This window comes from Prunus dulcis, chromosome 8 (genome assembly GCF_902201215.1).
Source record: "Prunus dulcis chromosome 8, ALMONDv2, whole genome shotgun sequence".
Taxonomy (NCBI): Eukaryota; Viridiplantae; Streptophyta; class Magnoliopsida; order Rosales; family Rosaceae; genus Prunus; species Prunus dulcis.
In genome coordinates, this window is record NC_047657.1 from 5,036,411 (window position 1) to 5,057,210 (window position 20,800).

A 20,800-nucleotide genomic window follows, 5' to 3' on the forward strand; every position below is an offset into this window, starting at 1 on the left:
AATGTGCTCCAGCACAATTTGCATGAAAGAACTAATAAGCTTTTTGGCAGCTGTACGATATGGGGCCAAGGTTGCCTATTTCATAATAAAGCTCCCTTGCAAATTGACTTAGCACTAAGTTTGAATCACCAATGATCTTAATCTTTTCTATGCCTATCTCCTTTGCTAGAGACAATCCAATAACAAAAGCTTCATACTCCACCACATTATTTGTACATGCAAAATTTAGCTTGAACGAGAGGGTCGTGGCTTGCCCTTTGGGATTAATGAGTACCACACTTGCTCCTCCACCATTCGATGTATAAGAACCATCAAAGTAGAGGGTCCATCAGTGGTAGACCTGTGCAGGAGCAAGGAGGTGTGCCTGCACCTTCGGTCGCCGAAAATTTCCATTACAGATGTTGGAGTTGCATGTCTGCTTCAGACCAGTGATGCACATAATATGGTCGATGAAATGCGCAAACCACTTGGCTCTGCGCAGCTTCTGGTGCGTGCTACGCCTTTTTTTAAATTAAAAAAAAAATTTAACGAAGCCTGGCCAAACGACGTCATTTTGGACCAGGCTTTTTAAAATAAGTTGCTTTTTTTTTTCTTTTTAATTTAAAAACCTGGTCAAAATGATGTTGTTTTGAACCAGAGTTTTTAAATTAAAAAAGAAAAAAGAAAAAAAAGGGAAACTGTTGCTGTATCACGTGGGCTTTTCAAAAGGGCTTCTATTTCCTTACTTAATTGGGTTTTAATTTGGAGTTCTCATTATTCAATTGGGTTTTGGGAATTCCTTAATTAAGTAGAATTGAGAATTCTCTTTATAAAAGACCAATAACATCACCCAATTTCATTAAAGTGTGTGTGCATCACAAGAATCCTGCGTGTTTTTTTACCTTCTTGAGTACGCCAATCCAAAGTAAGTCGAATGCAATTTTTTTTTTTTGAGCAAATGCCAATTTTGTTTATTCTTTTTTTAATAATTTTTTTCTTATTTAGCTCTCTCTATATTAGTAAGATCAATAGCAAACTCGAGGAGGAAGAGGCTACGTGACATGTTATTCGAGGTATAATTAATTTTTATTTGTTTATTTAATTGATAATTTGATATTGATTTATTTATTTAATTGATAAATTATAGTCGATTAGTCATAGTAATAGATATAAAACCCTTATTTTGTTTCAATTGTACAGTTATGGAATGGTAATTTCAGAGAAAGGATTTTAATCCTCCTTCAAATAATTTGGGTAGTTCAAATGCTCCTTCAAATAATCTGTCTAGTTCCAACCCTTCTTCAAATAATCCGGCTAGTTCCAACCCTCTTTCAAATAATTCGGCTAGTTCAAATCAACCTTCAAATATTCCGCCTACTTCACATCTCCCTTGAATAATTCGGGTAGTCCAAAACGATCGAAGGTCACTAAGTTAGATGAGATATTGGCTAATCTTCCTGCAGACCCTGGACTTAGACCTCCAATGACTTATTATAATCCCAATTTTCGAGAACAAATCCAAAGAGCCTATCTGCAAAGGGGTCCTTGTCAGCCTAAAAGTCAAAACGAGATGCCTCATACACTTATGGGGGAGAGTAATCGACGTTTTCTTGTGAAATGGTTTGATTCATTTGTTTGGTTGGAGTATAGTAAAGAGAAAGATGCTGCATTTTGTCTTCATTGTTATCTTTTTAAATGCGACTTTGATAAACAAGGAAAAGCTGGAAGCGATGTCTTTACTGAGAAAGGGTTTAAAAATTTGCGGAAGGGACCTGAGAATTTTAGGGACTATGTTGGACAAGTTGGAAGTCTTCACAATAAAGCTACACAACATTGTACAGATTTAATGAATCAAAAGCAACACGTTGAAACCATTATGATCAAGCAAACATACCAAGCTTGTATTAATTATCGTATATTTATTGTGACAAGGTCTTCCTTTTCATGGCCATGATGAAAGCGAAACATCTAGCAATAAGGATAATTATGTGGAGCTTTTGCAATTTCTTGCCGATCATGATGAGAAAGTTCGTGCCGTTGTGTTAGAGAACGCTCCAGGGAATCTCAAGTATATATTGCTCTAAAAATTCAAAAAGATCTTGTCAAATCTTGTGCCGCTGAAACCATTGATGCAATTATTAGTGATATAGATGATGCATTCTTTTTCTATATTGGTTGATGAATCACTTGATGTTTCAATAAGAGAGAAAATGGCGGTGATGTTGCGTTATATGAACAAAAAAGGGCAAGTTATTGAAAGGTTTGTGGGTGTCCAATATGTCTCTTATACGACTAGTAGCAAATTGAAAGAGGCAATTGAATAGTTGATTTCTTCAACAAATTTGAGCATGTCCAGGCTACGAGGACAAGGGTATGATGGTGCTAGTAATATGAGAGGTAAGCTCAATGGTCTTAAAACACAAATTTTGAGAGAATATCCTCAAGCATATTATGTCCATTGTTTTGCATATCAACTACAACTAGTTCTTGTAGCTGTGGCAAAGGGAAATGAAAACATTGCTACTTTCTTCACAACGGCTAGTAGTGTCGTTAACATTATTGGAGCATCGTGTAAGCGTTGTGATGCACTTAGACAGCAACAACAAAAACATATTATGAAAGCTCTTGAAATTGATGATCTTGAAACAAGGCAAGGGTTAAATCAAGAGATTACTCTCAAACGTCCTTGTGATACACGTTGGAACTCACATTATGATACTTTACTTAGTATTAATACTATGTTTCATCCCGTGGTGAAGGTGCTCGAATGGATTGTTGATGATGTCAACCAAGATAATTTAGGTGAGCAAATAGGTTATTGAAAGAAATACAAACTTTTGACTTTGTGTTTCACCTATATTTGATTAGATTTATATTGGGAATCATAAATGATTGGTCAAAGGCATTACAAAAGAAAGATCAAGATATTGTCAATGCAATGATGTTGGTCCAAAGATGTAAGCAACAATCTGTGAGGGATGATGACTTTGATGATCTGCTTGGCAAAGTATCAATATTTTGTGGCAACAATGATGTTGACGTTCCTAACATGGATGATTTATTTGTACCACAAGGGAGATCATGAGGTAAAGCTCAAAAAATCATAAACCGCCATTATTATCGTGTGGACCTATTTCTTACTATCATTGATAAGCAACTAGTGGAATTGAATAATCGCTTCATTGAGGTAAATACTGAATTGCTTCTTTATATGGCATGTTTGAGTCCAGATTATAATTTTGCAGCTTTTGACAAACAAAAAAAATACTTCGTTTTGCTCAATTTTACCCTCAAGAATTTAATGACCGAGATCTCATGAAGCTCGAAGATCAACTTGGGCTTTATATTGTTGATATGCATCCCTCCCTTCTTCTACGGCCTGGGGGCGAAAAACAGGTTAAAAAAATTGTGAGTGGACAAAAATAATGTTAGAGAAAACCATTTAGAACATAATAACCCCCGTTTGAAAAATATAGGGATATAAAACTATAATATGCTCATAATCAACTCGAGATATTCAATTAAACGTAAATAAACATAATTACATAAATGTTCACATAATATGCACAATATATTCGAGTAACATATGCGGAGTATTAAAAATACTGATAGAAATGCATGAAATAATAACTGTATTAAAAAACTTAAAAATTCTTTAAAACTGCCACCTAATTGTACCCCTGATAGCCGTCAATTCCCTGGCAGGTCTCGGGCGTCACACAAGCTACCCGAGCCGCAAACTGGCGAAATCAGGGGACTATGATCAGCCTGATCCGCCGGCAGGTCCTCGATGACACCAAGTCACTCGAGTCGCTCAGGCAGGATACAAGGGACCGTAGTCAGCCTGATCCGCAATCCTGGCAGGTCTCGGGGACACAGAGTCAGCCGAGCCGCAATCCTGGCAGGTCTCGGGACACCAAGTCGGCCGAGCCGCAAATCCTGGCACTCACGGTCCGAGCGTCCCCGAAACTCGTGAGGCGAAGTCAAGTGCACTAACATAAACTGAAATCGGACTGGATGTCTGTAGACATCGGTCCAACTCTGGGTAATCACCAAATAGAGGGTGGGTACATGGTGGTCTAAAATAACTGTTTCTGATAAAATCTGATATCTTCTGTACTCTGGTAAATCTGAGCTAAATTATTATTTTCTGTATCAAACTCTCTAATCTGTTTATTCGGCTCATTTTCATAAAAACAAATAAAGATATTTCACAATAAAATTCATGTTATATCACTTATTCAAGATCAAATATAAAATATAATTATAAAATCTTTTTAAGAAAGAAAAGTCCACTCACTGCAGGTCCGAGCTAGCTGGACCTCTCGAGGGTCCCTCCTGTGGATTAGCCGGACTCCTGGTGCCTGCTTCCATGAAAAATAAATTAATAAACTGCTGGATAAAAGAATTTAAATTAAACACCCTGCCCCCGGCTCCTAAAATACGTGCTTTTCAATTTAAATTACTCCTATGCCCACATTAGCCTTTTTCAACGCTTAGAACAGTTTTGGGAGGTTCGACATTCAGCTTAAGCGATAAACCGTCAGATCGGCCGACCCGGGACCCGTGGGGTCCACGGTGTCTGATGACCAATCTGATCGTCCCGGAAGGTTTCTCATACAGCGGGAACCATGTTCTGCGAATTTGGTCCGAATCGGAAGGCCGAATTGGCCAAAATCGCGTTATCGCTTAAAACTCAAACCCTAGCCCTAGGGTTCGCGATTCCGGAGTATCCAGGACTCCGATCCGCGATCCGTCGAATCCTACGCGATCCTGAAATCACGTAGACCGACATATCCAAAATTCAGCGCGATCCAACAATTAAACGACACTGCACCCACGGATCGCGCGATATGAGAAATCCGTTCGGGGCTCAAACGGACTCCGAATCGAGATCCGCGAAAACCTACGCGCTCGTGACGACACGAGGACCTCAAAACTGGCCATAGCCGTGCCACCACCCTGGCCCACGCACCGCCACACGTGCGGGCAGATCGGGTGTCCAAAGCGATTCGGGTGCGCAGAAAAATCTTGGAACCGAGACTCCAAATTCCTATCCTAGGTAAAACATCCCATTTGGAGTCACTTTTGTTCTTGGACAACCCCCAAAAAGTGGCCGGAAATGGCCGATCACGGCGGCCAAAGTTCGGCCGATTTTCAATTCGAAAGTCGAACAACCTAGAGGTGAAATCGATCTAAACCCAGCCAACCATCAGATAGAGCACGAGAAATAGATGAAAATCCATACCTCACTCGACTGATTTGGTTGAGAAACGGAGGAGATCGAGAGGAGAGAAGTTCGGGTGACTTCTGTCAGAAATCTGCTGTTTCCGATCGTTTCCAGGCGTCCCACGGCCGGCAACTGGTCGGGGAAGATCGGCGAGACCGAGGCGGAGGTGACGGTGCCCTTGCCGGAGATCGAGTCGCCCTGAGGTGGCGACGGGAGCGACTGGAAGGGAGGGGGGCTGGCTGGTCGAGCGCGGGAGAGAGAGGAAGGAGAGAGAGAAACAGGGATAAAAATCTGACTTTCGTCCAAATTACCATTTTGCCCTTCGCGATGTTTTGATCGTAATTTCTTCGTTAAAACTCCGATTTGGGTCTACTCCATGTCTACGGACTCGTTTCGCCGTGCTCTACACAACGGTGCAAACGAAATTCCCAAATTCATCCCCGATCAAAAAGTCAAATTTTTCCCTATTAAAATATGCGAGGGCAAAATCGTCTTTTGGCTAGAATAAAGAAATCTTAATTTTTGATATTTTGGTTTGGGTTCTTACATTTTCAGCTATGAATATTGTGAAAACACCATTGCATAACAAAATAGGGAATCAATGGTTGAGTGATAGCTTGGTTGTTTACATTGAGAAAGATGTTTTTTCTTGTAATAATAATATAAATATAATGCGACATTTTCAAGATATGAAACCTTGTCAGCAACAATTGTAGGTTAATTGTAATGTTATTTTTTTAATTTATTATGAATAACATTAGTATTGTTTAAATTATAAGGATGTTTAGTTGTCTCTTTTCTTTTTCTTTTTTTTTTGGGAGCTCTTAGCTTTTGAAAATTGCACATCTGCTGAAAAATTCCTGGGTCCATAGCTGGGGTCCATGGCTCCTTCTCCGTAACAATGGCAACCATTTTCGGCAGCTCTCCCAAAAATTCTTTGGAGAGAGTGGACTCCTTTGCTTCAGGAAATAGGGCCATCATATCGATCATAGCTTGCCAATTGTTAGCTCTAGGAGTTATGCATGTGATATCAAACTCGGATAGTTGTAGCAACCAACGTGCGAGGCATCCTAACAACACCAGTCTGGTGAGCAAATACCTTACGTATGAGCTGCAGCTTGTAAGCATGGAAGAATGTAGCTGTACAGCATAGACAAGGGTAAGGCATAAGAGCTTGGTCTTCGGGTACCTCGTTTCCGCTCCCTTTAACTGTTTACTCACATAATAATAGGGTTCTGTCTTGGTTATCTTGGGCAAGCAAAGCCCCAACCCCGACATTTGTTTCAGCCAAAGAAAGCTTGAGTGGAAGTCCTACAATAGGTGCTCTCATGGTGGGTAGCTTGGTGATCAATTGTTGCACTTGCAGATAGGCTTCCTGGCACTCATTGCTCCACACATACGGCTTGCCCTTCTTGAGTAAAAAAGTGAAGGCACTCATTGTGGCAGCAAGGCCTGGGATGAAGAGTCGAATGTATGCCAGTCCTTCCATGAAACTTTTCAATTCCTTTGGATTCCTAGGTGGTGCGAGAGAATTTATGGCTTTGGTTTTTTTTTTTTTTTTTAAAGGATCCACATCTATGCCGTGTTGGTGTACTTGGAACCCCAAGAATTTGCCGGTTGAAACTCTGAACGCGCACTTTTTTGGGTTCATTTTCAATCCGTACAACCGACACCTTTGCAACACCCTCCTTAGAACTTCTTGATGGCCTTCTCTAGTTTTTGATTTCACCACAAGATCATCCACGTAGTCTTCTACCTCTTTTCCCGTCATATCATGGAATACAGCTGTCATAGGCCTTTGGTGGGTAGCTCCAGCATTTTTAAGACCAAATGGCATGACCGTGCAGTAGAAATTCTCATATGGTGTTCCAAAGGCTGTCTTATCGACATCCTTGATACACATTTTTATTTGATTGTAGCTACTAAATCCATCCATGGATGACAATAAGCCTTGCCTCGAGGTTGAGTCAATCAAAATATCCATGTTGGGCAATGAGAATTCATCTTTTGGGCAGGCTCCATTGAGGTCTCGGTAATCACTGCATATTCTTATCAAGCGGTCTTTTTCTTTACTGGGACTATATTTGCTAGCCAGGTTGGATGCATGATCGGTTTGATGAATCCAGCGGCTAAAAGCTTCTCAATTTCCACTTTGATCTGCATTTCAACTTTAGGATGGAAATTCCTTCTTGGTTGCACAACAGGTTTCGTACCTAGCTCAATATTCAAAGTGTGACTCACTAAGTTTGGATCCAAACCAGACATTTCTTCGTAGCTCAAAGCAAACACATTTCTTCGTAGCCTGTCAAGTGAACGCTGATGGAGATGGGCCTTTGGGCAGAGAGTTCATCACTTAATTCGATCGTTTCTAGCTGCTCCGCTACTGCCGTTGAACCATTTTGCATATGCCTAGGTGCCCTTATAGCCTCTTGGAAAGCACAAGGCGTGGTTCTTTCATCTGCACTTTCATGTTTGTCGGCTTGCATCACTTCTCCTCCGTACTCAAGGCTTTCCCGTAAAACATGGTTGGGCCCCTAAACCCTTCATAGGCAATACACCGTACGTCCGTCAGGTAAAGTAAACTTCAATCATTAGGGTTGGGCGTAGGCATGGTTGTTGACCTATGAGTGCCTCTTCCTTTCTCGATCAACAATTGTTATGAGTTCCGCATTGCTAAGGTCATGAATTTTGATCCAGGAAGGTAGATATGCTCCAAAGGTCTTAGATGGGTTACTTCCAGCACCTGTGCATTCGGTGTAGAGTTCTGCCTCCGAATAATGGGCCTCGTTTTGATTGAAAGACACTTGATTTCCTGGTATACGAATTGGCCTCAGCCCAATCCTTCCTTTCACTTATTGGTGGTAGGTGGAGACTACAAGCTTGTGCTTGTTAAGCATGGAAGGCTACGTCTACATCTACCACGTAGAATTTAGTAAGCGACCGGGTTGGCCCCACTTTCAAGTTTATCTGGATGTGGCCGACTGTAACCTTGCTCTTATTCTCGAAACCGCTTATGCTTGTTTGAGACTGCACTATCTTAGATAACGGGATGCTAGCTGCCGTGAGTACAGATAAAGGCAATATGTTGACAGAAGAGCCTATGTACACCAAAGCTCTCCTTTATTTTACCCTCCCAACAAAGTGACCTTCTGTGATCTGGATACGAAACTTCTATATCTTCGTCAGTGAAGACAATAACTTATCATTTTCCAACAACGACCTTTGTGGTTGAGCCGTGAAGCAATGAGGACCAGACTCTACTGAGATGTTCATAAGGGCTACAGTAGCTCATACTCTTGCTTGTGGTCCAAAGCCATGTTGATCAAAGAGTGACTTGAACTTTGGATTCCTTTGGAGGACCTGCGAGGCAGTAGGCCCTTGTTTCAAACCTAGGTAACGCTTCATCACAATCATTTCGTCTTCTAAGAGATTATGAAATGTTACAACAACTATTTCTTGCTGGCCAAACGAAGTCCCCAAGTGACGTTCTTCCAGCATGTCTAACGCGAATACTTCTTTGTTTGAACCATCCTCCCATCCATCGGCAAGTGGCCACGAGGTGTTATAGCTTGAAGATTTTGAATATTTACACCAGTAGGCCTTCTCCATGTTTTTGCAAAGTTCCCAAATAGCCTATGGCAGCTTCTGGTCATTCTTCCATAGGTGACACAATTCATCATCGTCAAGCAAGTTATCAGGGCATGTGATAACAGTGGCTATCTCTTTTCCCCTTCGCTTTGGAAAAGGGTCCTCATCAATAGCTTGCTTCCTGGAAGGCCGCTTAAGAATTCCTTCATGTATCTTGGCATGCAAGATTCTCCTCCAAGTTTAACAAGCAGTGGTTGGATGCCCCATAAACTGATGATAACAATAGTACCTAGAATCACCCTTTTGCTCTATGGTAGGGACTTTGAAAGGCCTAAGAGGTTTGATTGCGCCATCAGCAAACATTGTGTCAAGAATGGTGTGAAACTCTTCGTCTTTACACGATAGTAGAGGATACATTTCCCTGTCCTTCCGTTTGCGTGAATTATAATCACCAGATGGCTTGTCATCCACAATTAACTCTTGGTGTGCTTCCTTCTTCTCACTCCTCCATGTTCTCTGTCACGTTGGTTTGACTAACATGCTTGTCTTCCTTATTGCTTCTAGCAGCCGAAAAAATTGGTTAAGACCAATATTTTCCAGATGGACTCTGTAGTCTACCACAATGTTACTTATGCAGATCTCTACAAGCACTTCCTCATCTTTCTCATCTTAATAGTCTGGAGCCAGGTCTCGGAATCAGCGCACGAAGTCCACAGGTTCCTCCCCGTGCTTTTGGCAGGTGTTGTTGAGCTGAGTCGTAGTGACTCTTTCCTCATACTGGAAATACTTCTTAGGGCACTTCCACCCCAAAAGGCAAGAGCAAGGCAAAGACAAGGCAATGTTTGATACTATTCATGTGAATAGTGGCAGCCTTGCCTTTTTTGATTCCATCGGAAAGGGCAAGGGGAAGGGCAAACACTATTCACTTTACTTTATTATTATTATTTTTTTATACTTAACCATTAATTTTGATAATCTTTTCAGATAATATTTTCGGTTTCCACGTGTCACTATTTATTATAAAATTCTCACCTAAAATTTCAGATAAAATTCTAAATCCCTTTATAAAACTGCACCCTCAACTCTTACCTCTCACACCATATCTTCTCTATTCTTTCATTTCTCAGATTTTACAAAACATATTCTACTCTTAATGTCTCACCTGAGGAGGGTGTTGGAGAGGCAAGAGCAAGAAGAGGAAGAAATCAGGTGCAGATGTGCTGAAGAAGATCGTGAGGTCAATGAAGAGGAGGAAGAAATGGTTGTAGCAGTGTGTATTCCCAATGAATCAAGGAAACACCACCATCGTCGTGCCCTGAATGTGGATAGACATAGACAGCCTCGGGGTAAGAATCTCTTGGAAGATTACTTTATCCCAAATTCATTATATACTGTTTCTTATTTTCAAGAGAGATATAGAATGCAGTGTTAATTGTTCCAAAAAATTATGCATGATATTTGTAATTACGACACATACTTCATTCAGAAGTATGATGCTGTTGGGGTTTTGGGTCTTCTTCCGGAGCAAAAATTTACAATTGCTTTGCAAATGCTTGCTTATGGGGCATCTGCAAAGCAGATGGATGAGATATTGCGGATGAGAAAATCAACTTTATAGAGTGCTTGGTGAGATTCTGTGATGCAGTAGAAAATCTCTACAATATGGAGTACCTTCGCAAACCTACGGCTACGGACCTCCGAAGGCTTGTGCAAAAAGCTGAGGCTCAAGGTTTCCCAGGATTGATTGGAAGCATCGATTGCATGCACTAGCAGTGGAAGCATTGCCCAACTACTTGGCAATGAGATTATGGGAATCGAAAGGGCCAAGAAAATATAATTCTGGAGGCCGTTGCTTTATTCGACACTTGGGTTTGGCATGCCTTCTTCTGAGTTGCAGGATCTCAGAATGACCTCAATGTGCTTGGTCAATCCCTGATGTTCAACGATGTATTGCGAGGTCATTCCCGATAGATCACATACCGAATCAACAATACCGTATACTCGGGTGCGTACTACGTCACCGATGGAATTTATCTTAGGTGGACCACATTTGTGAAAACAATTCCGAATCCCCAATCTGAGAAGGAAAAAAGCTTTGTTGACTATCAAGAAGGTTATAGGAAAGACGTGGAAATGTGTTTCAGTATCTTACATGCTCATTGGGCAATTATTAGGGGTATTGCTCGGATGCTTGATGAGGAGGTACTGCAGAGGATTATGATGACTTGCATCATCCTTCATAACATGATTGTGGAGGATGAGTATGATTATGACGCTCTAGAGGTGTTCGAACCCGATCCCATGAACACAGCGTTGACAAGAATTTATGAAAGGCCGATGGGACCAAATGGACAACCAATGGAGCATGAACCGTTAATTCAAGATGGTCGATACAACAATCCCATGATTGATCGTTATTAGGAAATGCAATCTTCCTATGTTCACGAGAGACGTCAAGTTGACTTGATCGAGCACTTGTGGGAGATGAAAGGCAATCACATTGGATGAAGTCAAGATTAGTGTTTTGTTTGGAATTATGCTTTATTTTGTATGTGGTGTGTTTGGAAGTATATTTTGTTTTAAGTTATGCTTTGTTTTGTGTGTTGTTTGCAATAAATTAAGGATTATTTTTAATTAAACTTTGTTTTGATGTGCAAATGTTTTTAATAAATAGTCATATTATTTAATGCTTTCTTTATTGAATAAAAGGGAAACAATACAACAAATTAATACATATGGCACATCTTTCAATACAAGCTAATAGTTTTGATCATTTAACCAATCCGTATTGCTAGGTCCGTCGTTATGGAAAAGTTTTCTTCTCATCACTTCCCTTAGTTTTAGCTTCCAATAACACTTTGTTTCAGGACACTTATGGCTTGTATCCATGGCCATGATTTGCATCTCTCTATCCTCCATGTCTTGTTCTTGTGCCTGCTGCCTTTGAATTGCAAATGCTTCATGTCGTGCCTTGTCTGCTTCTTCTCTTTTCAAGTCTCTCTCAATTCTCAGTGCGCCGTTCTTAGCAATTTGATCCAAAAATTGTGCACATTAACTGTTCGAAGTGCTCCCTCTCTTAGCCTTCGCCACCTTTCTCCCAATAGGTCTTAGCACACGTGGAAGTGGTGAGTCTTGATCCATTGGGGAGTCCAATGGTGAATCGGTTGCTGGCGAATCGTGGAGCAGCGTCTCATTCAACACAACCGGCGGACCAGTGGAAATAATTTTGAATCTCGAACAATTCTTCACAACTTCCCAATATTGGTCACTCAGGAAACTTTTTTTGCCTTGCCCCGTGGCACCGAACCACATTTGTGCTTGTAGGATCTATTAAAAATAAATAATTGGAAATGCAAGGAAAAAAAAATTGAATATGCAAGAAAATATGAACAAATTGGAAATGCAAGGAAAAAAATGAATATGGAAGAAAATAAAAACAATTTAGAAATGCAAGAAAAAAAATGATTATACAAGAAAATAAAAACAAATTGGAAATGCAAGAAAAAAAATGAATATGGAAGAAAATATAAACAATTTGGAAATGTCGGAAAAAAAAAAAGATTATACAACAAAATATAAATAAATTGGAAATGCAAGAAAAAAAAATTGAATATGCAAGAAAAAAAAAAGTTACATTAAATTGAATAATAAATTATAAATATTTTACCACATCGACAAGATTTTGACCACTTCGAATAGTGTCCCTCACTTTTGCCAAGGCATCTCTCCATTTCCCTAACTCTTTATTCAAAATTTTCCACCGACTAGCCAAGGCCATTTCCGTCCGAGGAGAACCCGATCTTTCAGCAAATTCTCCATGAATTTTTCTACATATGACAGAACTTCATCTCATTCCCCCTTGACTGAGCAATGACTAAGGGCTCGTTTGGGAGTCCTTTTGGAGCAGCGAAAAGCGCTTCTAAATGGGTGAAAGCGCTTGTCTTTTAAAAATGGTGTTTGACAAAAATTGCAAAAGCACTTTGGGTGAGATCCAAAAGCACTTGGAGTGGTTTTGGAAGAAGCACTTGAGAGGTGCTTCTTCTTAAAAGCGCTGCAGGACAAAAACACGGGAAGCATTTGGCTCCCTTTAATGAAACTTTTAAAATGCCAAAAATACCCGTATTTAATTTTTTTGAAATGCCAAAATACCCTTTCTTTCTTTCTTTCTTTCTTTTTTTTTTTTTCATTTTTTTTTTTCAGATTTGGATGAGCATTGCTTGATCAGCTACCCGTCTTCCAAATTCCAATATATATTATCCCCTCCTCTTTTCTCAAACCTCCTCTTCCTTTAAATCCTTGCCCACCATCGGAGATTCAACTATGAACCCGATTAGCATTGAATGCCTTGTTATAAATGGGAAGAGGTACCAATTAGTTACAAGTGCTACTCGTGCGACCCACCTCTCTTACCTTGTCGACATCAACAACTTCAGGCTAAAGCCCAATCAAGAATTGCCCTTGGGCTTGCCAGGGCTAGTAGGCCCCAGGGCTTGCCCGGGCTTCAGGCTCCAAGCTGGAGGGGGGAACCTGAGCTTGAGGGGCCTACTGCAAGGGTTTGGGTCTAGCGGTGGAGGTGCTCTTACAAAACCTGCCTACCAAATCCTCCCAGGAGCAAATAGAGTCTGGTGTCAGTGTCGTGTACCACGTATAAGCACGATCAGTGAGGCTTTTCGAAAACTCCCATAGACAGAGGTTATGATAATTGGCATGTGGTCCTAAAGCGTCAATGAAGCAGTTGATATGCTCTTTCGGGGTTCCTTTCTTTTTGTCGAATAGGACAAAGCCTGGGGCCTAATATCCTTTAGGGCATGGTTGCTGAAGTAGGCTTGACGGATATGGTGGCTGAGGGACATACTTCCAATCTTCCTGGTTTCAGCTTAGTTCTTTTCCCAGCATGGCAATGACATCTTCATGAGTGACAAAAGATGACCCCTTTTGTTCAGAGCCCTTTCCGGCTGCAACAGACTCCTTTTAGGGAGGTCTTTCGTGTTCTTCGCTTGGCTTGGAGACCGAACTTTTCAATTCCTTGATTGTGTCCACTATCTCCCTCTGGGTTTCCCCTATAGCATAGATGGCTGCAATGAGGTATATGAGGGTGAAAGCTCCCACACTTGCTTGTTCTTCCTCTCTATGATAGGCATTTTGCCTTGATTCCGAGTCTCCATGGTCCGGCCCGTCTTGGGAAGCTATGGTATTGCTTCTGGTCTTTTTTCTTGGAGGCATTGGTGAAGATAGCAGCCTGGTCCCCAATGAAGTCGCCAATTTATATAGGGGTCTTTTTGTTCCAGCAGCTGACGAATGGGCTTGGGTCACCCGAGTTTGGGAACCATGCCCCAAAAGTGTTTTGAAAGGTTCATGGAGCTTTAGAAAACACTTTGGATTCCTTTCACCAATAAATCAAAAGATTGTGATAGATTAGCAATATGGCTTGGCTTGAGAAGCTTGTGGCATGAGAGCTAAGCTTTTATGAGTTTAGCAGTAGAGAGAAAGAGATTGAATTTCTTATGGAAACGAAGGTTCAGAGCAAGGGGAGAGAGAGATTTAGGGGGGATTTTGACCAAGGAAGAGAGGGAGAGATGGAAATAGGGAATAGGGTGTCTTGAGTAAATTTCCAATTGCTTGACAAAAGCTTGGTTGCACTCCTGTATCGTGTGTTTGCTTGGTTGAAGGTGCCTCCTTTTATAGGCACTGGAACCCTTAATTTTATCAAGTCTCCCTCTCCCCTTTTCCTTCATTTTCTTCCATTCGACCTTATTTGGTGAAACTTTCCTAGCCCGAGCTCATAGGCACGAAGCTTTTTGGAGTTCCAAGATCTTCACAAAGTTGGACTTCTTCATGCGGGTGAGGCGCCAACCACATTTCTTCCTAGTTTTCCTATTTGATCTTGCAAAAGAAATAAAAATGGGCAGGGTCGTCAATCTGATGGGTATTCCTCCTACGCATGTGAATTTCCTTTGGTTTTTGCAGTGGCTTACCATTTCACTTGGTTCTGAGACTTTTGACAATAATGCTAAATATGATACTAGATATCCTATAAGGTGTTGGGCTGGGCTTTTTCCTAAGGTATTGGGTCATGGGAATTTTATTTCCAGTGGCCTACGAGCTTGCTTTAGTTTCATCAAGCTGCTGGAAGTAGCTTATTTGCTTTGTTTTTTGATAAGGTGTTGGATGTCTTAGCTGATGTGGGACTTTTCTAAGTGTTGCATACCATTGGATATTCTCCTAAGGCATTGTGCCACTTTTCTCTCTCTCTTGCTTACCCATGTGTTTGGGCTTCAAGAAACGGGCTTGAGTTTTGGTGCTCCCAAGAAGCCCAAAACTTCCATCCCTTGAACCCTCAATAGGCCTCGTGAATACTCGTAACCATCCATACGACAACCTGCTCAGCAAGGCCCAGGCTTCCGGGTGGCTTGGGCCCACTTAAGTTTGTAGCATTGCTTGGTGTCAAAATAGCGGTGTTTCGCTTGGCGTTGCATGCTTATGCTTGAGTTCTACTGCGTTATAATAGGCTATGGTTGGGCCAGATGGCACTTAACAGGTCAATAAGTATGGGTTCACAAAGCCAGGACGTTTTACGGGCTCGTTTTGACCTTTTTGCGTGGCAAGTTGCGTGTGCACTTGGCCTGGCATGTAACGACCCGGTCCTAAATTAATAATTAAATACTAAATTATTAAAGAAAGACAATGTTACCCCGGAATATTTTAATAGGTTTACATGTTGACTTGTTAACCGGGGAGACTTTGGTGAAATTGTTTCATCGCGGCCCGAAAAAAAAGTGTTAAAATATTTAAAGTAAGAGAGAATAAATTTAGAAGAGGAAATAAATTGAAATAAACATTAAAATAAAATGATTTGAATTAATTAAGGTTTTTGAGAAATTAAACTATTTTTTAATATTATAAGGGGTAAAAAGGTCATTTTAAGTTTGGGAAGGAATTTGGAGATTCCGATTGTACCATTGCATAGAGCACGTCGAAACGAGTCCGTAGACATGTAGTGGACTCGAATCGGGATTGTAATGAAGAAATGACGATCAAAAAAGTTCAATGGCATAATCGTAAATAATTCGAAGTTCAGTTTTTTTAAAATCCAAATTTTCTGCAGTTTGGCAGCTCGACCTGCTGACTTCCAAAGGTGATATCTCTCAACTCCAGCCACCTATCGAAGGAAGACCAGTCCCGTTCGAACCACCATATTTCCCTGTTCCAGTCCCAGCCCATCTCAGTCTCGATCCGCCGTCGTGGTCATCGGAAATCGCCACGAAACAGGGCGGTTTGGACAATTTTTGACCAAATTTTGTGGAGCTCGTTTAGACACCTCTGGCCACCATTTTCTTCGAATTTGGTATGTTTTTCCATCCTTGCAATGTGTTCTAGCTGATGGTTGGGTAGGATTTGATCAATTTCTAGTGTAGGCAACTCGATTTGTAACCCAAAATTTGGCTGGATTTCGGGATGAGATTCCGGCAACTTTCGTTCATTTTTCGAGGTAGGTCCAAGAACAAAAGTGATTCCAAATAAGGTGTTATACCTAGGATAGGAGTTTGGGCTGGCGATTTGGAGTATTTCCGATCGTAGGAATTTGATCAAGCTACCCACGCGCTGCTGGTGCGTGGGAAGCCTGGTGAGGTCACTCTCAGTCCTAATATAATACTCGTGTTGTCACGAGCGTGTATGAATTCGCGGATCTCAATTCGGACAACGTTTGAGCCCCGATTGAATCTTGCATATTGTGCGATTTTCGGGTTTGATTCGTTTGAACCGTTGGATCGTAGTTGTTCTTGTATATGTCGATCTAGATAATTCCAGAATAGTGTAAAAATTGACGGATCATGAATCGGAGTCCCGGATACTCCGAAAAGGCCAACCCTAAGGCTAGGTTTGTAGAAACCCCGATTGTGCAATCGTGATTAATCCGACCGTCCGATCGAGACCAGACTTTCGAGACATGTGTCCAAGGTATACTAGAACCTTAAGGGACTTTTGGATTAGAATTTTGAGGTCGCAAACCCTACGGGGTCCCAGGTTGACTTTTTGGGACTTTATTACTTTTATGTTCCGAGGCACTATTAGACCGCTCTAAACTTTGGGAAAAGCTACTGTGAGCTTAGAAGTGATCTTAAAGCTAGTGCACGTACTTCCAGAAACCCAAGGCTAGGGTTTCGGATAAATCAATGTTGATGAGCTCTATTGTTTGTGTATAAATTTTTAGGAAGTTTATGTATGTGCAAGTATTCTTTTGGTTTATTTATTTATGGTATTAATTTCATGGTTTTTGTGATTTCGAGATGAATATTTAATTATCTGTTTATTTATCACCAGTTTATATATGTTCATATGGTTAATTGTGTGGTAAGAGTATAAATATAATATTGGAATGGTATGCTAAGCAGAGATCGAGATAGTTAACAAACTAGCCAAATATTTAGTGTATATATATATATATATATTTTAAGTTTAGTTGAGAACTAATTTATTGAAAGTTTATATAAATGACGAGTTATGGTTTTCAAACCGACCGCGAGGGTACCCCCCAGTTGCCTTGAGACAGTTTGTTATTTTGATGATGCCCCACGAGTTTCGGGGACGTCTGAACCGTGTGGTGCGAGAATTGCGGCTCAAATTGAAGTGTTATCTCTGAGACCTGCAAGGATTGCAGCTCAGATTAAAGTGTTATCTCTGAGACCTGCGAGGAATGAAGCTCAGTTAACTTTATGTTTCCGAGACCTGTAAGGATGGAATTGACGGATTAACATTGGAATTGACAGATATATGGAATTGATGGCATATATGGAACTGACGGTATTAAAGGAATTGACTGATCAGAAATGGGGGTATACTTAGGTAGAGAGAATTTAAGTTCTGAGATGCTTTTAAACTAAATTGAGGATTTTACACAGTTACTATTATTTTCTTAAGCATCACATTTGTTTTACAAGCGATAGATGGAAATATGTGTATATATATATATATATTCTAATCAAGTTATTGATATATTTATATATATATTTATGAACTTTACATGAGTTCAATACAAGGGTGTTCGGAACTTATAATCTTTAACTTATGTTATTTTATTTTATTTTATTATGTTCATTTATCTTTCTCTTGCATTATTTTATATAGTATTAAATATCTTGAGTTTTTAGCATATTTTGCCCTACGAGTCTTAGAGTTATGCGGACCGTGGGAGCGAGGATTGCGGACTAGGTTAACCAGATGTCTCCTGAGTCCAGCGAGGATTACAGGTCAGGACGTGTCACCATTGGTGTCACGAGGAATTGATGGTTATGGCTTTCCAAGCATGATTACTTGATATAAATACTTTTATTTCTTCATTTGATTATATATTTCTATGTGAGAAATGCCAGGAAGTTTGAAATAGAAAGCTGAGATGCAATATGAGAACTAGAGTGGTTTTGCAATTAGAGAACTACGTGTGGCTTGATCCCTCAGTAAGGGTACGTAGGCAGCCTATAGTTATAAGGTGCAGCTACGAGTTAGAATGCTTGAGATTACCAATGCAATAGTGTTGTTTTGAATGTGGAGATGAACTTTATTAGCAGATTGGTTCATTTGATTTATGGCAACCTGAGACCAGAATAGTTTGATGCTTAATTTGTTTAGTTATAATTGAATGCATGATGAACGATTGAGTTATATAAATGTTTGATGACAGGTGAAAATTTTGGGGAATGAGTAAACTACAGGGGAAACTCTGCTGAATTTTTCGGCAGAAGATAATATTATTTTAAAAGTGGATTTTTAGTTAGAAGGGCAGTTTGGTCTTTGTGCTTGGCATTAGCTAGGTGTCAGATACTCACAGGGTTCAGCTCGGATTCCAAAGTGGAATTTGGGTCAGGTTCTGTCATGGCATGTGGCCCACCACTTGTGCAAGTGCGTACGACAAGTTCTTGCATATCCCTGTTGGGCTTCTTCCCCGATTAAGTGTTGTGCTGAGCTAGAAATATGTTTATTCCCGCCTTGAATTTTTTAGGGCTCAATAATTATTAATAACTAAAGTATATGTCTAACCTAAACATATATCGAATATTTGAATAAAAGACATATATGAAATATTTACTATTTTTCTGCACATTTCTAAGGTTGGTAAATTAACTTCTCAAAATAAATATAAAACCAAGGAATCCGAGCGATGTAAGTATGTTTTTATCTCTCGAATCTGTTGTGGTTCATAACGCCCTTAGGTTTTAACAGCAAGAACAAAAGATTATCAATAAAATTTAAAATGATCGTATAGCAGGAACACCTAAAACTACTAAACCTAGGAGCTCTCTCATCACACCCCAATACCAGAACACGTGATAGTAGCACATACCTTGAGGATCCCGAAAATATAACTTCCATATCCCTGGAGTTATACTCCCAAGATTCCAACAATACATTAAGCCCTTTATTTAATTATAATGGATTGGATCATAGTCTTTTAATAGTAGAGGTAAATGAAAATATTAAACAAACTTTATTAAAGATGGAGGTGGTGAATAGTGCCAGAAACCTCAAAAGTTATTTTACAAATCAGAAATTAAGATACACGTCAACCTATCCTTTATTTATAGACAGAAAGGACATGAACCGCAAGCACAGTCTGCTCCAATGAGAGGAAATCAGGACCTGTCAAAAATGGACAAGGAACAAGAATAAACTGTTGACAGGTCCGGAAATAGCAACAAGGTGACGCTAAAGGATTTTGATCTATAAGTACAAGTAGGGGTGAGCATCACATACGTTCATCTGCTTCAGTAGGGAGTTCCCGGCCAGGTTTGAAAATAGATAGTGAAAATAATATAATACTGTTTAAGAAAAATAGTGAAAAGAATATACACAACACAAACCATTTCCATATAATTATAAGATCCAAAAACAGTTGGCATGCTCACACAACTTTTGCAAACGTTTTTCGGGTACCCATAATTTGCTTGTTTGAAGATCGATTCCTGTAAGCCAACTATCCCTGCCAGAAATAAAAATATAACCAACTTACCTGGTATGGGAGCGAGAGTGTCTTTCAAGTTCCATCCCCAGTCCAAAAATGGTTAGTTCACGATACGGCAAGGTTAACGAAGTGCCTGGTATTGTAGCGGGTACTGTACATAGATAAAAAGGCAATAAGAAATCGGCGTGCGCGTGATGAGCAAAAGAAGTGGCGGCAGCTGCGGGAATTAAAGAAAACCCACTTGAATCTGCAGCAACAAGGACTGAAAAGCAATGGACAATTGGTTTAAAGAATTAGGCGTGGGAATGCACACCAGAAGCCATGGGGTGTGAGGAATTAAGAGCTTCAGCAAAGGACTTCAGCCTTTATAAATAGAGAGCAACGCAAAGGGAGAAAGACTGCAATTCTTGGGCACCAAATAAAGTAGGTATAGACCAGTAGAGAAAAGACCCTGGGGAGCCGAGAGGCAAGGATCCAGGGGCACTTTCCATTTTAGTTTTTCTTCTTTTAGTTTTCATGTTGTCATTAGTTTTATCTAGTTTGTAGAGAGAGGAAAAATGGCAATATAATTGGAGAGAACCTTGGGAGCCGTGAGGCAAGGAACTAAGGGGTTGATGATGCAATTTTTCATTCTCCTCTTTATTTTTCGTTCTTATCTTTTATTTAGTTTGCTATTTTATTTATGTCTAGTTAAATTATGTTGAGGAGGAAACACCATTATGAAATAAAGTTCTAGTTTTTATCTTTCAATTCTCAACTATTATATTCTTCAATAGGGGTGGGCACGGTCCGGTTTGGACTGGTTTTCTCATAAAATTAGAACCTAAACTGGAAATGAAGACCGGTTCGGTCCGGTCCGGTTTTGACAAAAATCCACAAGTAAGCCCGAACCAATCCAAACCTACCCGGTTCTGGTTCGGTTCCCGGTTCTCACGGTTTTGGGCTTGTTGTAAAGCCCATTTAATTTTCTTGGGTATTTAAGCTTTAAGACCATCTGATTTTTAATATTTTTGGGCTTCAGCATCACAATTGGCCCAATTCCCATA

General features: G+C 40.2%; 1 protein-coding gene across 1 annotated transcript; it reads left to right on the top strand.

Moving 5' to 3' along the window:
- Positions 1-1,564: 1,564 nt before the first annotated feature.
- LOC117638313 lies at positions 1,565-3,064 on the top strand. Its single transcript, XM_034373448.1, has 4 exons — positions 1,565-1,814; positions 1,912-2,047; positions 2,336-2,629; positions 2,848-3,064. Exons 1-4 carry the CDS (start codon positions 1,565-1,567, stop codon positions 3,062-3,064), a joined length of 897 nt encoding a protein of 298 aa, XP_034229339.1.
- The last annotated feature ends 17,736 nt before the right edge of the window (positions 3,065-20,800 follow it).